The 21,437-nt window shown below is 40.3% G+C and overlaps 1 protein-coding gene across 1 annotated transcript in view; it reads right to left on the bottom strand.

Moving 5' to 3' along the window:
• Positions 1-3,398: 3,398 nt before the first annotated feature.
• The window catches only part of GRM3 (glutamate metabotropic receptor 3), a gene marked incomplete at its 5' end in the record, with an annotated part of 44,465 nt that continues 26,426 nt past the window's right edge, over positions 3,399-21,437 (bottom strand). The window contains 3 exons of the mRNA XM_083860675.1: positions 3,399-3,881; positions 9,215-9,389; positions 12,556-13,622. Of these exons, the coding sequence (XP_083716801.1) occupies positions 3,808-3,881; positions 9,215-9,389; positions 12,556-13,622 (1,316 nt within the window). The 3' untranslated portion in view covers positions 3,399-3,807. The remainder of the gene's footprint in view (positions 3,882-9,214; positions 9,390-12,555; positions 13,623-21,437) is intronic.

Raw genomic sequence — 21,437 nt, 5'->3', positions numbered from 1 at the left:
CCTGGTTCTGCCCTTCTTGCCATAATAAAGCTCAGTTTTGCCTGTGTTTGTGTTGCTCAGGAGCTTTGAGGTGGCTCTGGATAAACAGCTCCTGCCCTTTGTCTTGCAGACTGCAGGCATTAATGGGAAGGCAATGGCACCATGGACATCAGACAGTTTTGGTGATGAGTTAAGGGTTTGTTTTGGTCTCTCTTACTCTAATTGTACTAACTGGGTAAAAGACTACAGTGGAAATCTCCTTAAACAGAGATGAAATTTCTGTGCGTGGTCAGGATATTTTGGACATCTTTTTTGTGATTTCTGGAATTTGTTCTATACTGGGAGGACATAATATATTTTTAATGGCTTTTGATTTTTAAATTTGAAAAGGCAGTTAATTTTTAAATTGGTTTGGCTATGAGTGAAGCCAGCTGTGTTCAATTAATTAAGGAAAAACAATCACTTGAAGAAAAAATAAAATATTTTGGTTTTCCACAGTAGGCTTTGGCCTGGCTTTCAAAATTCATTAAAGATTTAAAAACCAAACAACTCTTCTAGAAAAACCAAACCACCAAAAAACACACCCAGTCCTATGAACAAAGACAAAACCCCCACAAACCTTGTTTATTTCAGATTGGCCTGCAATAAACTTTTTTGAGTCTTATTTTACACTTCTGCCAATAAATAAAAAAGTGTTCAGTTTTTCACAAACCTTTCTGCAACTGTGATTTTTATCAGAGAGTTGAGGTACTTGGGACTTCTGAATGAAAAACTAAAGTTTTCTTCAGCCTCCAGTTAGACATTGTAGATGCTGGGTTAAGCCTTGCTCTCATCCACAGCATTTTCTCTGATTTCAGCATTTTACTCCTGAGTGTGCAGGGCACAGAGCAGTGTGAGTAGTCTCAAGGCTCACAGTCAGGGTACTTGGGAGGAGCTGTGACAGGACCTCCACTGCTCTGAGGTGAATTGCTCAAATTTTTAAATGTGATGGGAGCAATAGACTAGAAAAGGTTTGTGCTCTTAACTCAAGTTTTACATAAATGGGTACAAAAACTATAAACTGTTATAAATAGAGAAACTGAAATAGTGATGTGAGACAACAGGAAAGAAAAAAAAAAATATAATCCTTTTCTTTAAAGGTTTCCATGCCAGTATGGTGTGGAAAGCCTCTGCTTTGTCATTTTCCTTTTCTGTCCTGCTGTGTTCTGAAACTGGATTACTTCATCAGGCAATACCAAACAATCTGCATCTGTGGACATCCAATGGAAGGTAGTGAAAGGCTTTCATGACAAAGCCAAATAAAGTACGAGAATGTCAGGAGCATTCAGTGGGGATGGAAGTCCAGATCTCTACATGTTTTGGTTGTTGGGGTTTTTTTGCATGAAAACCCCACATGCAAGTGGCTTTCAAGGCAACTAAGTATTCACAGCAGGTGTTCAGACACAGACACTGGGTCATTTTCTCAATAGTGCTATCAAAGTGAATGAAAACTCCAGCACAGTGAGATCCTCACCTGCTATAAATTAACTTCAGTAATGTCAATTTAGATTCTGGGGCTGGAATTCATCTGACACAATGCCTTAATTTTTAGTGCAAACTCTGTGATCTGAGCAAGCTGTGCTCGCCTTTATTTGGAGAGTTTCTTCCCTGCCTGAAGTGTCTGCCTGAGATAAGCCAGGGGAATTATGTGTACTTCCTTCCACTGAGTACAAAGGGAGAGGGGTTGACCATCTCAGATGTAGCTGTTTACTTTGTCCTTGTAAACAGTGAGTGTTAGATGAGGTGCATTTGACCCTGATTGTGGCTTTCCATAGAAATTGAGAAGAAATTCTCCTTGCCCTAGGTGGTTTTAAGAGCTCCATAAAAACAAGGAGAATTATGGTCAGATATTCTGACCTTTTGTCACACTGTGACCAGCTTCTTAGTCCACAAAAGAGGACACCTAAGTCATATGAATGTAGCTGCCCATCCTCAGGTGCTTTAAGAGGTCTTGATTTGGAAAGGGAGACTTTTTTCCTGTCAAAACTTGACCCTGGGCCCTGCATCAAGGTGAGAAACAAGCCTGAAACATCAGGCATGGCAGAGGTGGTGGAGAGGAAGAAGCTGAATGCGGAGCTCTGCATGTAGGGTGGGCTGATCTATGGCTGTTCTGGGGAAAGTCACAGAGATTCCTGTTCTGGACAGGTCCATGCAGAGGCTTAAATGGCTGCCTCTGTCATGGAAGTGTTGATATCAAGAGGTCTTTGCTGGTGGACATGGGGATGTTTAGAAAATACAAGCATACATCTGTGAGTAGGAATTTTAAGAACCTTCATCTTTAATTTTTGCATTCCAAATAACAGCTGCTTCCTTTTGCCAGTTCAGCCCTAAAGGACTTACAGCTTTGCAGAAATGTGTGAAAACATCTGCAAATTCAGGAGAATTTGGCTTCAGAGAACATGTACATCCCATACTATGTATCCATAGTGTCTGACTTTCAAGCCTTGCTGGTGTTGCCTTTGAAGTCAATGAGAATTTTCCTATTGACCTCAGCTGGAATGAGATCAATGGGAACAAGCCCTTAGGTAAATATGCCCAGGCACATTAATCAAAGGTGTGTTTGTTTCCTTAATGACTTTCTGGACCTGGCAGAAGAGAGGATTTCAGATTGTTTCAATAGAGTGAGGGCAGCTTTAAGAGTGCAGTTTCAAAAGCCAGACTTTTAAGGTATTTTGCAATTGTCTAAGTAGGTGGTATATGTGTCTTGAAGCATTTGGTTGGAACGCAAAGGTCACCCCAGAGACATGTGTAAATGTCTCCTGCATTTCTCTTTTTTGACTTTCTGGTCTCTGTGGTGCTCCTATTACCTTTTACAGCACTGTTGATGCAGACAAGTTGAACCAGCTTTGTTTTGGCTGGAGATATTAAACAGTCTTAGCTAATTTTCTGACATTTTTTCCAACCTAATCTAAATTCTTTTTGTTTTTTTGCTACCAATCCATTGTATGCATGACAGCATTTAGTCGTGCCAAATGAGTGAACCAGGAGTAAAAAATTTTTTGCTAATATCTCATTAATATGAAATTAGACATTTTTACTTTTGAAAATTACCCTATATTTTAATATTAGAAGGAGAATATTGTGTGAGGTTAATAATGTGGGAGGTTTTTTTAAGCAGAGAGAATTTCTATGTGACCTTGAAAAAGCATTAATCATAAGCATGTATATTGTGCTATGGATTTTATAACACAGGCACCAACCAACACACAAATACCTTTGTACACACACTCCAGACTTCTTATCCTTTTTACCTAACGTCCTCTCTAGAAAAATGTAATGACCTTGAGAGAGTAAGAAACAAAAATGAAGCCATGCTGAAAAACTTTTATCTTTTTATTACTGGTGCCTTTACATTAATACTGCTGTGTTGTGCTGAGAAAACCAATCTGTTACACGTAAGGTAACTGTAATATACAACATAGAAATGCAGTCTAAGTTAATTACAACAAGGAGCTACAAAAAAAATCCGTAGGAAAGAAGTCACCTAACATTGCAACTGTGCTTGCAACAATCACTCCCTTACTGCAGGACTATGCACATTGTGAACCATGGTTATTTACACATCTCTTACAACCGTTAACAACAGAAGGGCTAAAATCAGTCTAAAAAGTTCCAGAACGTCACTATATACTGTACAATCCTCAAAAATAATTTATTACACTGTTTCTAAAAAAAGGTACTAATTTTGCTTGGACGTCTTTTTGTTTTCTGATGTTCTCTGGAGTGCACAACATGTGCAAAATTTTGCCTAACAGTCTAAAAACTCAAGAACTGAACCACGAGCCACAATCACAGAGATGAAGTGGTGGAGTCCAGAACTTCCCTCCCGTTGCACACAGTTGGCACGTACATACTGGCGGATGCTGGAAGAGAAAGAGAGCGGAAAATCAACTGACTTCAGGACAGCAAAAAGGGGTAACACACAGGAATAGAATTTGTGTTGGTCTGGACCATCTCACCCCATTTAACCAAGGTGCCTAATGAAAAGGCTCTGCCTGTGTCAGCAGCAGAGCTGAGGGAGGTGCTGCTTGCACCTCTACATGGCAACTCAGACCTCAGGCTGAAGCATCTTCTGAAGAAACCTGATTTCACTTTGCAGCCCACTGGGAGCGCAGAGGTTGATTACAGTTCTCCAAGGAGCATTGGAATAAAATACTTTTTTTTTTTTTTTAATGATTCTGTGCCACTGGGTCTCACTTCGTAGCACTTTGCGTGGTATTGTGAATTAATATAGCTATAATGGTGCTAAAATACCTCACTAAAAAAAAAGTAAACCTTCGGATTTTTTGTATTTTATTGGCAAGAAATACTATGGTTTGATCCTTTGAGCTTTCACATACTTGAAGCAGACATTTGTGAAGAAAATATATGTAGTTTTAAATCCAGGAGATAATCTACCATATTAGAATTCTGTGTCAATCACCTTTTAATTAAGAAAAATAGAAATTATAAGAACATACTGGGTGAAGAAATTTTTTAATAACTGAATTTAAAAGCAAGATTATTTCTCACCTAATCCCGGAATAATTTCTGTCTATAATACACTTCATTTCTAGGAGCTCTGGATCAGGATTCAGTTTGCATCCTGAGGTGAGGACTAGATTCTGATAAACTTGTTTACACGGTATAACATCTTATACATCAGTTTTTCACTGCTTTAGTGGTATTAGGTGACAATTGAATCTGAGTATAACAATCTGTTTCCAAAAGTATTTGTATTTTGAGCAGAGAATGTATTACCCTATTCTGCTTAAATCTTGTGGATTTTATTTTAAAAGCAAACTGTTTCATCCATCTTTGTTAAAATTATCCATTGGGCATCAGGAATGTGTTTTCAGATACTCTGTGACATCTCTGCTCAGGGCACCATGGAGCTGCTTTTTGAAAGATACATTGGGTTAATGGTAAAAGTGACCCAGAGAAATGTGATGCCTTCATCAAAGAAAACACATGGCAAGCGATGACTTAGTAAACTCAATCATCCAGTGTAAAAAGCAATTTATGCAGCTGACAAGGGCATGCTCAATCTTCCACATCTGGTGCTGGCTGCACTCTCAGTTGCACCCTGGTTCTGTAAAGATGCTCAGTATAGTTTTTAGAAAAAAATTATTCTTTCTTTGAATTAGCTGGCATTTTTCATTCTATCCTTGACTGAATAAATACTTCATGGAAAACAAAATTGCTTTAACAAAAGAAATTTAGAGGCATCTACTGGACTAACCTACTACTCAGAAGGCAGGACATCTTCCTGAAACAGGAGACCCAGGAATGAGCCCCTCTTCTGGATTGGGCTGATGGAATTTGATCTCTCACAGCATGGATGTGTGTTGTGAGTCACAGGTGTGGAGCAAATGTTGTGTGTAAAAGACCGCAGGGCATCATATCTGTGGTTTGTAGAAATTAATTTGTGTTTTGTATTCTGGTTTTGTATTTTATTTTTAATTGAGTATAACATGGCAGCACAATGACCTAATTTTTTTTATTGTTGTTATTTTTATTTCTACTTTTTCTTAGAGAACAGAAAAATCCGTTCTGCTCAGGAAATCTGATTCAAATCCCTGTTCTACTGCAGTATGGCTACAGGCAAAAGCATTTTGTTTCCATGAACATCACTCACTTAACCAGAATTTTTTTAGCTTCAGGCTTTTCTTTTTGAAGTCCAACACACTGACAAGCATGAGCTCAAATACTATGGTAACTGGGTCAGGAGGATATCAAAATTGGACAGAAATATATGGTGGTAGGCGAGAAATGAGTGGTCTTGCCTTTTAAGTTTCCAGGCTTCCTGCACAGCATGCACCTCTCTTCTAGTGCTGGGATGCAGTTATTAACTCTGCTGGGTGGAGTAAAGTGTTCACACCGAGCATCCAGCTCTCCTGAGACAGAATAAAAGACTTTGCTTTTCATTACAGACCTCAGCAGTGTTAATCACTGGCCCTGCAGGGTTCTGAGCTACACTCCGTGTCTTATGGCAGCCACCAAGGGGTTTCCTGGAATACTGTTGGATATGCAAGAGGCACTTCACCTTCATTTTGTGTTGAGACCAAGGACAGAAGTGTGACATCAGCACAAGTTGGGATTTGGCCAACTGATCTCTCTCTTCCTGGCTGTCCCTCATTTTGCTTAGATAATCCAAGGATAAGAATCAGAGGTACAATGCAGGAGCCCAGAACTGCCATGGTGACCTTGCAGCTTTGCCTGCACAGCCAAGAACAGGCAGAGCTGAATTTGCTGTCAGTGTGCCACTTAGAATCATGGAGTCATAGAATATCCTGTCTTGGAAGGGACCCACAAGGGTCATTGAGTCTAATTCCTGGCTGTGCACAGGGCAACCCCAAGAATCACACCATGTGCCTGAAAGCATTGTCTTGTGTACTTATGCTCACAGCTGGACAGCTGTGAGTTAATCTCGGTTATATCAGGGCTAGTTTGGAGCCAGGCCTGGGAAAATAAATTCAGAGGGAAAAAAATTTGCCAGTCTGGCTATAAACTGTAGGTTCACTTCTTCTGTGTGCAGATCTCCATGTGGATGCAACTTGGAAAAATGACATCTGGGTGTAAAAACTTAGTCTAAATCAGTCTGAAGGTGCTTACGAATCCAGGAAGGTGAGTTGTCCATGAAGTTTTATGGGTGGTGAAGCCCATAAAAGAGGAAAACAGGGGAGCATCCCAATGGGGAAGACACTGCTGGGGCAGCAGAATTTATGCAGTATGTTGCCAAAACCAAAACCATGTGTACAAATATATAAATTTCAAAACTTATCATATACCTAAGCACACTTTTACCCTGCCTCTATGTGGCTTAAATATTTTTTTAAAATTCTTTTTTTAGTCCAGATTTCAGCTATCATAATGATCAGAGCTAGACACTAACACTTAGACTACCCAAAAGCATCATGAGTGTCACCTTTTCTCAGCGTGTTTGACCAGCTTTCATGGCTCAGGAAGCTGTGTTAAAAACTGTCTGTGTGTGTCACTGGCTGTTCAAGAGCCACTCTGCTCATGGCATTCATCATCAATGGAGTGAAGAGGTGATGGCAGCCCTGGGGTGCAATGGAAGTGGGAATCCGTGGAGATAGGAAAAACACTGACCTCTAGAGCTCTGATAATGTATAAAAACTGCCTTTTCAAAGTTACTAGAATGCCCTAAAGCGAATTTTGATGAGTTCGATACTAAGAAGTTTCTGAATGATGAAAATGCCATCGAGACCAAAATAAAAACAAGCTGACAGCCCCAGAAGTGATGAGTGGAATATTTTTGACAAAGATTAGAACCAATTTGGGTGGCAACCTTTTTGGAGTTTTATAAATGACTAGTCAGTTAAGAAAAATAATGGAAATAGATTTAAAATAATTTACAAATTAATGGAAGGGACTAAGGGCAGATTTTTCATCTTGAAAATATTGTCACTGTGATAGACAGTGTTATTTTCCCAAATAATTGTCCTAGATGGAAATTGTAGGGCTGTTTCCTTTGTGTGTGATGGACCTTTTAGCCCTGCTTCCATGTCTTTCCATGGTCTTAAAAGCCCAGCAAGGTGAGCAGCCCTGCTTCAATTAGGTGTCAGCAGTAAAAGTAAATAACTGCAGCAACCTTTCCAAACAATGAAGCTGTAAGAGATTGTAAGTCTGGATTTTTATGCTTTGCTTAATATCCTCAAGCTGTTTTCAAGCCTGAAAATGCAGGTTTTAATGTGAAGATGTGCACTGAGGATGTCTATCAGATGCATGCAGGCTTACACATACACGTGTTATCCAGACATTAAAATAAAAATGTCAAATTCCAAAATGCAATCCAGAATCCAGTACAAAAGTATTTATGCATCAAAATTATTTCTGACTAAGCTCATTCCATAGCATGACACTATTAAAAAACTTGGAAAGACCATGTACACAAAATTGATAAGGAATAAAAAGAATCTCATGGGACTTGCCATTTCACCAAGGGACCACATTTCTAGGAGTTTTTGGGAATTGATTGGTCTTTTAGGAGTGTTCAGCACTTCAGGCACATAGTGCCATCACATTAAATTTTCCAAAATAGCAAGGAGTGTTTGCTCTCTGGTGTCAGGACTGGATGCAGTCCTAACTGATGGCACTGGGGACCTATAGAGCCATATGGGCTCTTAAGGGACCCTGGGCATCCTTGCTCAGTGTGTTTTGGGGTGGGAGAGCCAGGGATGGCTGGGATCCCTCCACTTCCTAATCCCTGCTAATGTGATGCGCAGCAGGGTGCCAAGTTCCTTCCATGCTCTGTCTGAAATCTGAACTACCAAAGCTTTTGAGACAATTTTGAAATTTAAATGACACTCAAAAACCTCAGGCTAGGTTATTGTGAAGTTGCTGGAAAAGCCTTGCTCTGTCCCCCCTTCCCTCTGTTTCTTATTCCCTTCCCCTTTATAGTTGTAGTGTGCTTTTCAATTAGATTACCAGGGTGGACGTGCTGTCCAGAGAGCTCTGTGAATGGGGTGCTGTGTTCTCCCACATTTGACGAGTTAACTTAGTTAAGCTAGACAAACTAAAAAACCCAAACAAATATACAGGTGACTTTTTTTTTTTTTTTTTTTTTTTTTTTTTTTTTTTTTTTTTTGGTAATTCATAAAACTCTCTGAGCAACTCACCCAGAAAAGGAGTGACAGCCTCAAAACAAAATCACAGCTGTGAACCTGCTTGTGATGAAGAGAGTGAAGATGAAGGGAAGAAGGGAATCAGAGCAAATGAGTTGTCCTTGCACTGATTGCTTCTCCAGGCTGTGGCACTGACAAAGGCTATTGATCATGGTCTGCATACAGATGCAGTTTATGGCATCCCTTGGATGCATTTTCTGCAGACTTGGAGCCTTTCCCTATAATGCAGGTGATGAGCCATTGAGAGCACGCTGCGTTGTGGCCCAGATCCTGTCAGCTTGCTGCTCTGACAGGAATACTCCAAGGCAATCTGCTGCTGTCACACTGCCAGAGTGATAGTGAGACACAGGCTCTGCTTGGTGTGTGTGCAGCAGACTGCAGTCAGTGCCCGCCAAAAAACTTTCTGCGACTTCAGTGAGCTTCAGAGCTGACTGCCATGCAAGGGGGATGAGTTTTCCTCTCCAGACACAAAGGAAATGATGCTTTCACAGGGTTACATAGTTGAGCCCACCTTCTCTTTACCCGAACTCACCACAAGCCCACAGAAAGGTGGCAGCCTTGTTACTTACACTGGGAGTAGGTGGTCCCGGTGCCACTGACGCTGAACCTGTTGAGGTGGAGTCTGTGAGTGACCACGTTCTTCTGGGGCTGGAAAAGGATGATGTGCACCTTGGGTGCAAACAAACAGCCCAGCACAACAAAGCCACTGAGACTCACAGAGATGCACATGGTGGTGGTTTGCACCTAGGAGAGAGTGGGCACAAAGCACTGTGTTTCAGTATGGAAAGCTCTGAAATACAAAATGTTAGAAACATTAGTATAAAACAGCACAAACCACAGTCCTGGGGATTTGCACTGGTGCAGGCTGGTGTAAACCTCTGTTGCATCCTTATCATCCACAATCCCAGTATCATGGGAATGAGGTGCTGGTGTTGCCCTTTGTCTCTGCATGTCATGGAGAGACTGATTGTGTTCTCCCTCATTTTGGGCTCAGAAATGAATTGTTTGTAAGGCTGCAGGATTTTAGAGTTGTTGCCTTGGGGCATTTGTTAGCGTAGCTTTCCTGGCACTATCTTTTATCTTTTTTATTCAATAGTATAACTTGATGCCAGTTTACTGCCTCATTTTCAGTTTATATTCTTTTCTTCCAAGAAGATTCCTTAATTAAGATGTTGAATTAAACCGCTTTAAACTCTACTGCTTAATTTGAATGATTATACATCTACGGCTCTTTTTTCCTTAGTTATACTCCTGCAGTTCTTTGAGATTAGCCTTCTTCCATGGGAATGCTTCTCATATCTCCTTGTCAGAAATAATTGGTGCAAATTGGAAAATAGAGTAGGGAATGGACATTGTTGCTTTACACATATACTGAGTACAATTGGTGTTTTGTCATCAATGAGGATAATTAATGTGATCATTTAATAATCACTCTTGGCACAACGTGGACATTGTGAGCACCATGAAATGTGCTCAGCTTTCACAGGATGAGTGAACATGGAAGATCCAACAGAGCCTGCATGAGAAAGGAACCCCTCAGCTTCACATTCTCCTTCACCCCTCTGGATTTTGTCCACAGACCTGTGCTGTCAGGTGGATATTGAACTGGGTGCTGTATGGGTGTGACAAGACAGGAGTTTTCTTATAAAACAGGAGTAAATGAAGCTACCTTTATTTTCATTAGTTTCAAGTTATGTTTTTTTCACTGTCAAAGCTCACTTCCCCCACCCTGCTTTTCCTAGCGTTTGTGCTGCCTGGAGCAGCTCAGCTGTGCTGGCATAATTATACACTCAATCAATTAAATGATTTGGGTTAAAAATAGCTCCATCCCGCAGGGTTCTTTTAATCCAGGTCACTCCAGTGGCTCAGTGTGTAACCTGGCCTCACTGACTGGACTGATGTGCTGACAGAGGGGAGGAAATCCCACTAGACCATGTGTTCTGCTGAGGTACATGGAGAACAGGGAGGTGATTAGGGACAGCCAGCACAGCTTCACCAAGAGCTACAGATGTCATTTATCTGCAGTTCTGTAAAGCCTTTGATAGGTGCCCCCCAGCACCATTCTCTCTGACTGGAGAGATGTGGATTTGATGGGTGGGCTGTTATCTGAACAAGAAATTGTTTGGATAGTGACATCCAGAGGACAATGGCTCGGAGTCCTGATGGGCATCAGTGACAAGTGGTGTCCTTCAGTTCTCCATATTTGGACCAGTGTTATGCAATATTGTCATAAATTACATAGATGAAGGGATCAAGTGCATCCTCAGCAAACTTGCAGATAACTCCGGGCTGAATGGGGCTGTTTCTAAGGCTGTTTATAGGTGGTGCTACCAGACTAGGGATACACTAGGTTAGCACAAGTTGATTCAAAGTCAACATGTGGCACTGAGTAGAAACTAAATATGGACTTTTCAAAGGAACCACAGAAGTGTAGACTTGTCATGGAAGTATTAAAAAGATGTTAAAAGCACTTTCTGCTGATTTTGTAGTACTTGAGTTGGTTTATTTGGAACCTTGTATATAAATTCAGTGCCTACAAGTGGTTTTGAAAACTCCACTCAGGAGATAAGGCTGTAAAATTCTGCTTGAACAATCAAGTCATGCTCCTCTTGGCCATTACTGTCTGTACTGCCCACTCATGTGACTGTCTGCACTGATATTTCCCTCCTCCTGTGTCTGTCTTCCTGATTGCTTTGGGTGTCCTGAGCTGTTCCCTAGTGCCTTCTTCAAACTTTTCCTTCATTAGCTTCAATCCATTACTTGCTATTCTAACTTCTCCTGAGACTGAAAAATCCCTTCCTCTCATTTTGTTGCCTCAAAATTATTTATGGTCTGTGATCACGTCTCCCTGGGTTTACTCTTGTCTAGACTAAATATATTTAGCTCTTTTACTGTCACTCTGCATGTCTCACTGCGTCATTTCTTACTTATCCTTGTTTTCTAGAGGTTTTCAGTACATTTCCTAAGCTGAGTAAAATAGTACTAAATATATTGTTCCAGGGTGACCACACCTAAGGTATGTTAAGTGACATTATTAGCTCCACAGTTTTATATGCTATTTCATGTACCCACTATTGGCAATAACATCCCCCTAAGGTAATCTACTTTTCTTCTGGGCAGAAAGTTGAACTAATTCTCTGCAAACTGCTGCAAGGGCCAGCTCCCACAGTCACTTCTCACATCGTAATAACTGTGAGATTTCCAGTGGAGCAGATCTGAATCTTTTTTCTGAAACAATTTCCTCCTGTTCAAAAATATGATTTTATTGAACTTGAAGCTTTACAACACTATCTGACAATTTAAACAGTTTAATGTTTCTAAAGTTTGCTGGTGAAGGGTGACCAATACTTGCTGCTCAGTGAGGTATGTGTTTTATAAAGTGCAGATAGAATAAAGAGCTCTGTATTTAAGTAGAAGATTTGTTGAATTTTTTAACAAAGCTGTTTCAAAGGAAATTTTGAAATTCTATCCTTATATTTTTTATTTGGAAGGAAATACTGTGTTTTAATATCAGATTCTTTTGCAGAAGAAGACTGGTTAGTACAGATTTTATTTTAAGGGCAATTTCTTCCAAATAACTCATTATGACTAATTTGATCTACTGGGATTTTCTGTTTTAGGACTGTGACTTCAGATAGTGATGAACCCAAATGAATACTTAATCCATATGTTATGCCTCCATTGCAATCAGACTAACAGCATTAATCCCTCCCAGCTCTGACTGCATATGCTCTTTTTGAAATGAGATCACCTTTCTTAGAAGTAAGCCAAAATCTGGCAACACTGAAAGAGAACTTGTTTGCAAGGGACCCAGGGCACAAAAGAAGTGAGAAAAAGCCTTTAGTGAATGCTGACATGGTTCTCTAAAGTGTTGCATATGATTTACAGAAACAGATGTCCAAAGACTTACTCTGTAGTCACTGGATGTCACATAAAATATAGGGAGGAAGGCCAGCCAAATGATGCACGTTGTGTACATTGTGAAACCGATAAACTTGGCTTCGTTGAAGTTCTCTGGACATTTCCTGGTTTTGAAGGCATAGACAGTGCATAAAACCACGAGGATGACGTCATATGTCAAGGACATTAACATACTGGAATCTTTGACGTTGCATTTCAGGATGACCGTCTCTCTCTTCTCGGGAAGCGTGTAGCGCCTGGTGCCCGGTGCCTCCAGGATGAGCCACACCGACACCACCACCACCTGCACCAGAATGAGACTCAGGCAGATGAACACCTGAGAGCTGGGGCTGATGAACTTGGGCCTCTGAGCGCCGTTCTTTACACCATCAAATATCCTGGCAATGCAGTTCGTTTTTGTCAGGAGGGCGGAGTAGCAGACGGCGAAGGAACTTCCCAGCCCCAAACGGCGGAGGGTGCAGATGGCTGGGGAAGGCTTGGCTATGAAGAAGAAAGTCATGCTGTAAGACAGGAAGACCCCAAAGAGCAATATGTAGCACAGTTCACGGCCAGAGGCTTTGACCAGGGGTGTGTTGTTGTGCTTGATGAACACTCCAATGACCATGAAAGTACAAATGAAGCCCAGGCATGCGATGGTAACAGGACCTATTGCCCAAGCATCTTCCCACTTGATGTAGTCTTCTGGTAGGTCATAGCAGCCAGTCAGGTCAGCCGTGGGCCATTTTCCAGGCCCACAGTCTGCACAAGTGAATTCATCAGCCAGGTACTCATAAGTTTCACAGGGAATACAAATCCAACAGCAGACATCTCCTGGTTGCATATTCTTCATCTCATTAGGAGCGCAAGGGTCGCTGCACTGGGAGACAGGGACAGAGTTCCTGGACCAGTGGATAGAGTCCACCTCCAGTGACAAAGTTTCTGCCCACTGGCCAACCTTCACGTAGGAGTACCTGTCTCCAGTGAACTGGAAATTGAACACGTTGTATCGTCCTATCCCATCTCCATAGGCATCAAATTTGACCATACTGTCTGCATCATTGGGAGGGTTGAATGGAGCTGTGAGAAAAAAAAAAAAAAAAAAAAAAAGAAAGAAAGAAAGAGAAAAATGTTATTACCAAAGCTACATATGATACTTTTTTCATCCGTTTGGCAAGCAAGGCACCTGACAGCTTAGAGAATACAATAAAGTTGTCAACAGGTATATCAAGAGTTTTGTGTCTGTCTCAGTTTTGAACTTGGAAGAAGAGCTCAGATAATGGAACTTTATTTCACTTTACATTTATAAATCTAAGATGACCAATGTCCTTACTTTATTTTGTCTTGGGTACAAATCAGTTCTCTTCTCTAATTATTTCTCCCAGTATGCAGCACTGCTGTCTCTCACATTTTTCCTTGAAAGAAAGAGGTTTGGTTCTGAGTCTCAGCATTTTTTGGTGAAACTTGGCTACCATGAGATAACAAAAATTAAATGGTCAGGCCATTAAATGTCAGTTTAATGCCAACAGTCTGGAATGTAGTTGAATAAAGGATTCCTTTTTAGGATGATGGAGAAGTAACTGTGAAGTCCTCAGCAATTTCTTACTAGGTCTTGCTCTCTTCTCCATGTGTTGTAGGCACTTTTGAATCCCTTATCTTTGCTTCAGTTTTACCAGTTTCTGATATTTCTTGTATGGTCTGAGTCCCCAGCACATGCTGTTTTGGTCCTGTATCTTGTTTGACAAACACATGAAAAGAAACACAAGCTGGATCTGGGACCTTCTGTGAAATCAATATTGTAACACTTCTAACTGGTAAGCTCTGGAGAGTTTTTTGTTTTTCCTCCAGCTGAGGCTTATCCAGGGAATGAAGAAATATTAAAAATCTGGAAGGAAATTGCATTTACTATGTGATTTATTGGTCATTTGCTGTAGCATCAAAGGTAAAAAGCTTTACAGTCAGGAAGCAAAAGGATTATTTTTATCATTGATGAACAATAAAAGTGGTTTTATTTCCCAGTGTCTTTGGCCATAGAAGTGGTTCCACTATCATTGCTGGAATAAATCTCTTTCCCTGCCTCTGTGCCCATGCTGTGCTTGAGCTTGAGCAATATTGTATAAGGGTGTAATACCCTCCTCCACTTCAATCTCCAGATACTTTGGATTTCTCGCGGTAGATTTATTTAGCTTCTTTAAAACACTGAAGCTGACTTCTTTCACCTTTATTCGTGCAGAGCATTACCTTATTTTGCAGTAGGTCAGTAAAAGGGACACTGGGTTTTGGCACAGAGTCCCCATCTGGAGGGTTGAAATTGTGATCTGCATATCCTCAGGTGCTGCACTTGCAGTGCATTTCTTTCCCAACTTTCTGCTTATTGTAGGGCAAAGTCAGAATATAATTTACAACCACCTATACTCTTTTCTGAGTCAAGACTCTGCTTGTTCTCATTCCTGCCCTCCCCTGCTCCTTCCCACCTCAGCTGTGTCAGCCACAGTGGTGGACAGCCTTGGTTTGCAGGATTAGAGTGATGGAATTACAGAATAATTCAGGTAGGAGGGGCCACCGGAGGGGTTCTCTGATACAAACCCCTGCTCAAGCAGGGCCACCCCAGAGCACATGGCACAGGATTCATCCAGATAGGTCTGGAATATCTCCAGTGAGGGAGGCTCTACACCCTCTCAGGCCAGCTGTTCCAGTGCTTGGTCACTGCACATAAAAGAAATTCTTCCTCATGTTCACGAGTTCCAATTTCTGTCCTTTGCCTCTGTCTTATTGCCATTGAGAAAAGACTGGCTCCCTTAAGACACCACATACACTCCCCTGAAATGTGCACTCCATGAAATCCCCTCTCAGTTGTGCCTTCTAAAGGCTGAAAGAGCCCAACCCTCTCAGCCTTTCCCCATAACACAGATGATGCAGTCCCCTTATCATCTTTGTACCCCTCTGCTGGACTTGCCCCAGGAGCTTCATGTCCTTCTTGTATTGCACAAATTAGGACTGGGTAGCCCAGGAACCTGTAAGAACTTTTTTTAAAAAATTTAATTTAATTTAATTTAATTTAATTTAATTTAATTTAATTTAATTTTGTTTTATTTTATATATATATATATATATATATATATATATTTGCCACTGTTGGCATCTAATTGTAACATTCTGTAGTCCAACAAGACCTCCAAGAGCACAAAAATTACGAACAGCATAATCCTCCCCAAAATGGCCAGTCCTGCTGGAAGTGACATGCTCTAAATTAAACAGGTAGATAAATTCAAAATATAGGTCAACAAGAAGAAGATTAAGCAGCTTTCCTCCTCTCCCTTCTCCCCCATCATGCACAGGCATGCAAACTCCCTCATCCAGGAGCAGCATTAAAACAAAATCATAATGCAGCACTTAACAGCTCCTCAATAATGTGCTGTCATTGCCAGTGTCTTCTTTCATTATTCATGACCCTTATACAGATTGTAGGAGCTGTTAACACAGCAGCCCAGCTTTAAGAACCAGTTTATTCACTTCAGTGTTAACCAGGCCAGCTCTTGAGGTGGGCTGGGAGTCTGTGACTGCTGCTGGCTCCAGTGGAGCTGCAGGTCAGGAACTCAGACTCCAAACTGGTTGTTTGACATCTTCTGTCAAGTGTATGACTGGAAGGCCACAAGTGCAAGTTACCTGAGGGCCTGAAGCACCAGCACTTTCAGGACAGAATTCCCTCTGTGTAACACATTTAACAATTTCTTATACAAGCTCTGATAGAATATTTGTCTTTTAAATAGAGAAAAGTATTTTCCTTGGACTTTGTGGGTAGGTCCAGAAGGCAAAGCAGGTAATCTCACACAGAGTTAGCTCGAAGCTCAAGTATAATTGCCTTCTACAGGGCTGTTCCCACGCTACAAGAAACAAAAGATTTTTGTAGGACAATATGTTCTAAGTTAACCAAAGCTTGTAGCTTGAAACATTCATTTTTTTAGTGGCTGCTGATAGAGGAAAATAAATCACACTCTTTCAGATGGAAAGGATGAAATCATTTAACCAAACAATGATGTATTAAATTATAGTATGGTGAGCCAAAGCCTACAAATGAGCCCACTGGGTGGCAGCAATTAATATACCCACTGATTACATATAAAATCACTAAGGCACTTTAGTATATCATTTATCAACATGTTCTAAATCCTGTAGTATCACTTTCAGAAAGTCATGTTTTCACAAAATATGATGTAATAATAAGCATAAAATTAAGATGCTTATAGGCAATAAAGATGCTTATCACAAGAAAGCAGGACCTTGCATTTTAGGGTAAAAATAACAGTTTTTGCAAATTGGTTTTCCCAGAGATGATGTCAGGCTGTCATAAATCACTCTGCAAATTTTTTTATATATCTCAGTTTTAAGAAGAAACCTACAATCTTTATAGCAGGTATTTCTGGCAGGTCTATTTCAGAGTTGTAGCTCAGCTCTTTACATTCATCCCTTGGGAGAAGACAGACAAGAGTCTCTGGATCTCATCAGCTGCTAGCTAAAAGGCTGAGTGCTAATATGAACTTTGCCTCCTTTGAGCCTTTGAATCTTCTCCTTCCCTTGCACTTCATGAAATGAATTAGCCTTGTGTAAATCAGTTATACAAGAGGAATTCTGTAAAAGGAGTTATCAAGGAAATTAAAAAGGACTTAAAGCAGTGATGCTTTGTGTTTCAGCTTGCAGCTTTTCAGCAATGAGGATGTAACAGCAGTGACATTTATAAGAGCAGAAGAGAGGAGGGCAGAAGAGAGAAATCTTTGGAACCCTGGTGCAGGCAGCTCGACTCTGTCAGCTCCCTGGAGAAATCCTGCTGGAGGAGAGGATTCCATTGTGCAAGTGGAGGACAAACTCCTTCAGCTTCAGATAAGAGAGGAATAACTGTAGATTTATGACTGTTTTAGTAGCAGATACAGATAAGAATATAAAATAACATCATAGCATTTATGTAGTGAATTATGTAATTTGTTTCCATCTTCTTAAGTGGGATCAATTTTTCCAACAGTCACATAACTTGCAAAAGTGTGCTTATCTGCTGTTGGAAGCAGGTGAGTTGCTTTTATTTAGAAATCTTTAATATTTTTGGTGTCAGTGATGTACAGCTCTTGGTGACATGAAAAATTGCAGAATGAAAGTTCTGAAGGGGAGATTTATTTTACCTTTGGGAAAAGTCTTTATTTGAAGAGGTAGTATGAGAAATATATTTAAATACTTCTAATTCTGTTCATTGCCTCAGTTGAGTGAAAAATACTCCAGGATTTTTTAACAATGACATGAGGAAAACAAAGCAGTTTTCATCCTAATTAGGCACTGGAAATCTTGTAAGAGGCTGAGCAGCCTAGGGAAAGATGTGTGTCATCTTAACTGGCTTGGAATCAGACCAGGTTTTGTTTGTCAGTAACATCTTTGGGCCAGGAAGGATATTTTACATAGAGTCTCACATGTCTGGCACAGATTTGAGAGTGTGGATGTTGCCCTGTAGAAAACATCCTCAGTAACACTTCCTGATAGGAATGACTAGAGATATCCCCACATCTAAGAACATTCTTCATGTCCATTAAAACACACATCTCTTCTGTGTTTGCAGTGTATTCTTTCTAAACCAGGTATGGATGACAGAGGCACAGGTCACTAGCTAGGAGGAAATTCATTAACAGCAAGGCTTGATGAAAGCACTGCAGATCTTCAGCTTGACAGCTGGCAAAGCTGGGAGATTTCATGTGGTTTGGAAAGAGATGTAAAAAAGACTATTGGGTGCACAGAAGGTACTTTCTTCCACAGATTGTTGCCCCCAAAGACTATAAGGAGATCATGATTAAATAGAAATGGAAAAGTAAAGAGGGAACAGGTTGGAGTTTCTGAAAAGTTGAGTAAAACCTCCTTAGTCTCACTAGATGGTGCTGCAAAAACTCCAAACTTCTGATTTAAGACTGAAAAATAAGACATTTTTTTATGTAACAGAAAAAAAACCACTTATTTTTTAATTCCCCCCTACTTTTCCTGTTACATATCCAGAGCAATGCCTTTTAAAACACTTTAACAACGAGCCTAGATAATAATATAACAGGATATGGTGTGTTTGTTCAACAGCCTCATCTGTGTCTATGATGCCTTATCTTGAAAACTATCAGAAAAGACCCTGAGAATGCACATTTCTTTTCATTCTCTTTTATTTTTAGCTCAATATGGCTTGTTGAGGTCAAAGTAACTTATTTCTGCTTGGCTGAACATTGAGACCGAGCAACAGAGACCTGATGCACCCACTCCTGTTTCTGCTTCAGCACAGCACAGCTGGTTTCATACCGGATTGACAGAAGGCAAATTGAAATTTGGCAATTTAAAAGATAGTATGGGGAAAGCTCAGAGTGAAGTGTCACTAGATTGTACCTCTCCACAATTAACAAAATACTAGTTTATACACAGAAAGCAGTCACTTTTAACCTCTGCACCACTGTCTCTGGATGTGTTTGGGTCTTATGCAGCTTCTTCTCATTTAAGAAATGAGTGAGGCAAATGAGACAGATTAGTCCCCTACAAAACTAATTTTCCTGTCTATGTCTACAGATTTTCCATTCAGGTCTATGGCTTCTCTCTTAGGCTAGACACTTCCTGTGGGGAATTTCAAAACTAGTCATAGACCCCTACAACACTTGCACTGCTCAGAGACAGAAATGTTTTCCTCAGGCCTTGTTGCAAAGATCCATCAAGGGATATATGTGGATGAGTTAGTTATCCCAAACTTGTGTCCTACAAAAGAGAATGAGGATTTCTAGGGTTCACTTTAGAGTGGTATCTAGAATATCCCAGCCAAACTGTTCTGTTGACCACCATGAATGTGACTATCTGACATACTTCCACTATTTATGTATCTGAAGTCAAGTGAGATGAATGGCACCAATGTCTGGAACAGAAAGGCTCAGAGCTGGAGCACCAAGTGGCTGCAGCATGTCCAAGCTCTCTGCAGTGTCCTTGAGAGCTGGAGTCTCACAAGCTGTCTGTCTGCACAGGCTGCTGTGGGGGCTATCAGAGACAACACCCTGGGAACATTTGCAAAATGAGGGAAGAAGGGTCTGAAAAACTAGAAGAATTCCTTCAGCTTGTCATTATCCTCATTATCCTCAGCCTGGCTGAGCACAGAACTCCCAGGCTACCTTTCCTGTGAATTGCTTGCCTCGAGCATAATGTTTTACATTTCCAGGTGTGTGTTGTCCTCTTGCTTGTGTGGCTCTTGGGCATAGATGTGGTCTTTAAGACGTGGGGAGAATGAACTAGATGTTGAGTTACAAACCTTTATCAAGGAAACTGTGAAATTGCCCTTATTATTCTAAAAGAAATTTAAGGAATAATAATAAAAAAATCTTTTTTTCTTAAAGCATTTGGATTTTGAGACATGGAAGATAAAAGAATGTAACAATTCTGCACTCATAGTATTTCTCCTTAAAAATACAAATAATCTCCCCTGAAATGAAGAATATTTCTGGCAGTGTTTTGGTCAAGGTTGTATTAGTTTAACATTAACATTAAAATAAACAAATACTTATGGAAAATATTCCAAAATGTTTTTCTTTTTTTTTTTTTTTAATAAGTCTGCTAGGTTGATAATTAATATGAGTAATTCATGAGATTCCAACATAGAAATGCCTTTCAATTGATACCATTCTTTTAATTTAAGTTTATCCACTTAAAGGAATGGTTGGCACAAGAGGCAAAATGCATGCAATGTAATTCAAACCAGCAATCAACTTGCAATTACAAAGGAAATTAAACCATGACTTCAAACTGCCTAACTCCTCCCTCAGGCCAACTTGCTCTTTTGTACACAGAAGCAAGGGGAGCCCACTCCCATTATGAAGAATTATGGCCACTGTTTAGGGTGACAACACATCAGCTCAGGAGCTGGAACTGTGAGTTCTGGGCTGGCCTTTGGCAGCTCCTGAAATGTTTTGATCTGAGGAAAATTTGAGTTGGTTGGTGAGTTCTCTGTCAGTTGCTGAACATTAATGTTGCTCTCAGAGTCTGTGGTTTTGGTTGTGACTTTCTGCCAGTTCAGGGGCTATGGGTACCCAAATTGAACATTTGGGTGAGGGACACTCCCATGTAACCTTAGAACTGGGGATTGCCGCCATGCCTTTTACCCCTCTCTTCCCAGTACATCCGAGGTGCAGCTGTAAGAGATTGCACCTGTGTTTTAATTTTACTAAAATTTAATTAAATTTATTTTTGTACTAAACTGGGAACATGGTTATATCACAGGAGCAGGAATCTTTCTCTTTTTGGAGGCACTGTTCCATGATGTGCTACTTCCACCCCCAGACTGCATACGTAGCTGTCTAAGGAAGTGTAAAATACCTAATAATATTTTTGCCCTTCTTTGTCAGCCTGAAGGAAATATGAATAGATTTAGTTATTAAGATATTAAAGGAAGTTGGTTAAAACATTCTCTCCTCTTTGGACACTTGAGGATTAGAGAGGTGTTTCCAGACACAGCTCTGAATAATTTAGTTAGATAGTTCACCCTTAGAGATCAGAATCAAATGAACCATGAAATAGACCCTCTGGCTGTTATTTCCTAATTGACTTGATATGAAGCCTCTCCCAAATCAGGTGGACTGACATAGATTTAATTACTTATACTGCAATGCTATTATTTAGTAGTAGTAATATTGTAGCTGTGACAGTCAAAGATGCAAGAAATTTCAAGTGTCTAAGAAAGTCAGTATTTCTTATTAGACTTACAGATGGATGAAGTGCACACGCTTTCAGGCCCAAGGTCACTTCATAAGGTCATCAGCAACATTGCTCAATAAATTTGACCTTCATTTATTTTGAAAGAACAACTCTGCTTGGAGTTTAGTATATCAGGTTTTTATTTCCTGCTGGAAA

This window comes from Zosterops lateralis (assembly GCF_965231275.1).
Source record: "Zosterops lateralis genome assembly, chromosome: 4".
In the NCBI taxonomy this organism is placed as follows: Eukaryota; Metazoa; Chordata; class Aves; order Passeriformes; family Zosteropidae; genus Zosterops; species Zosterops lateralis.
This window is presented reverse-complemented; position numbering and strand designations above follow the sequence as displayed.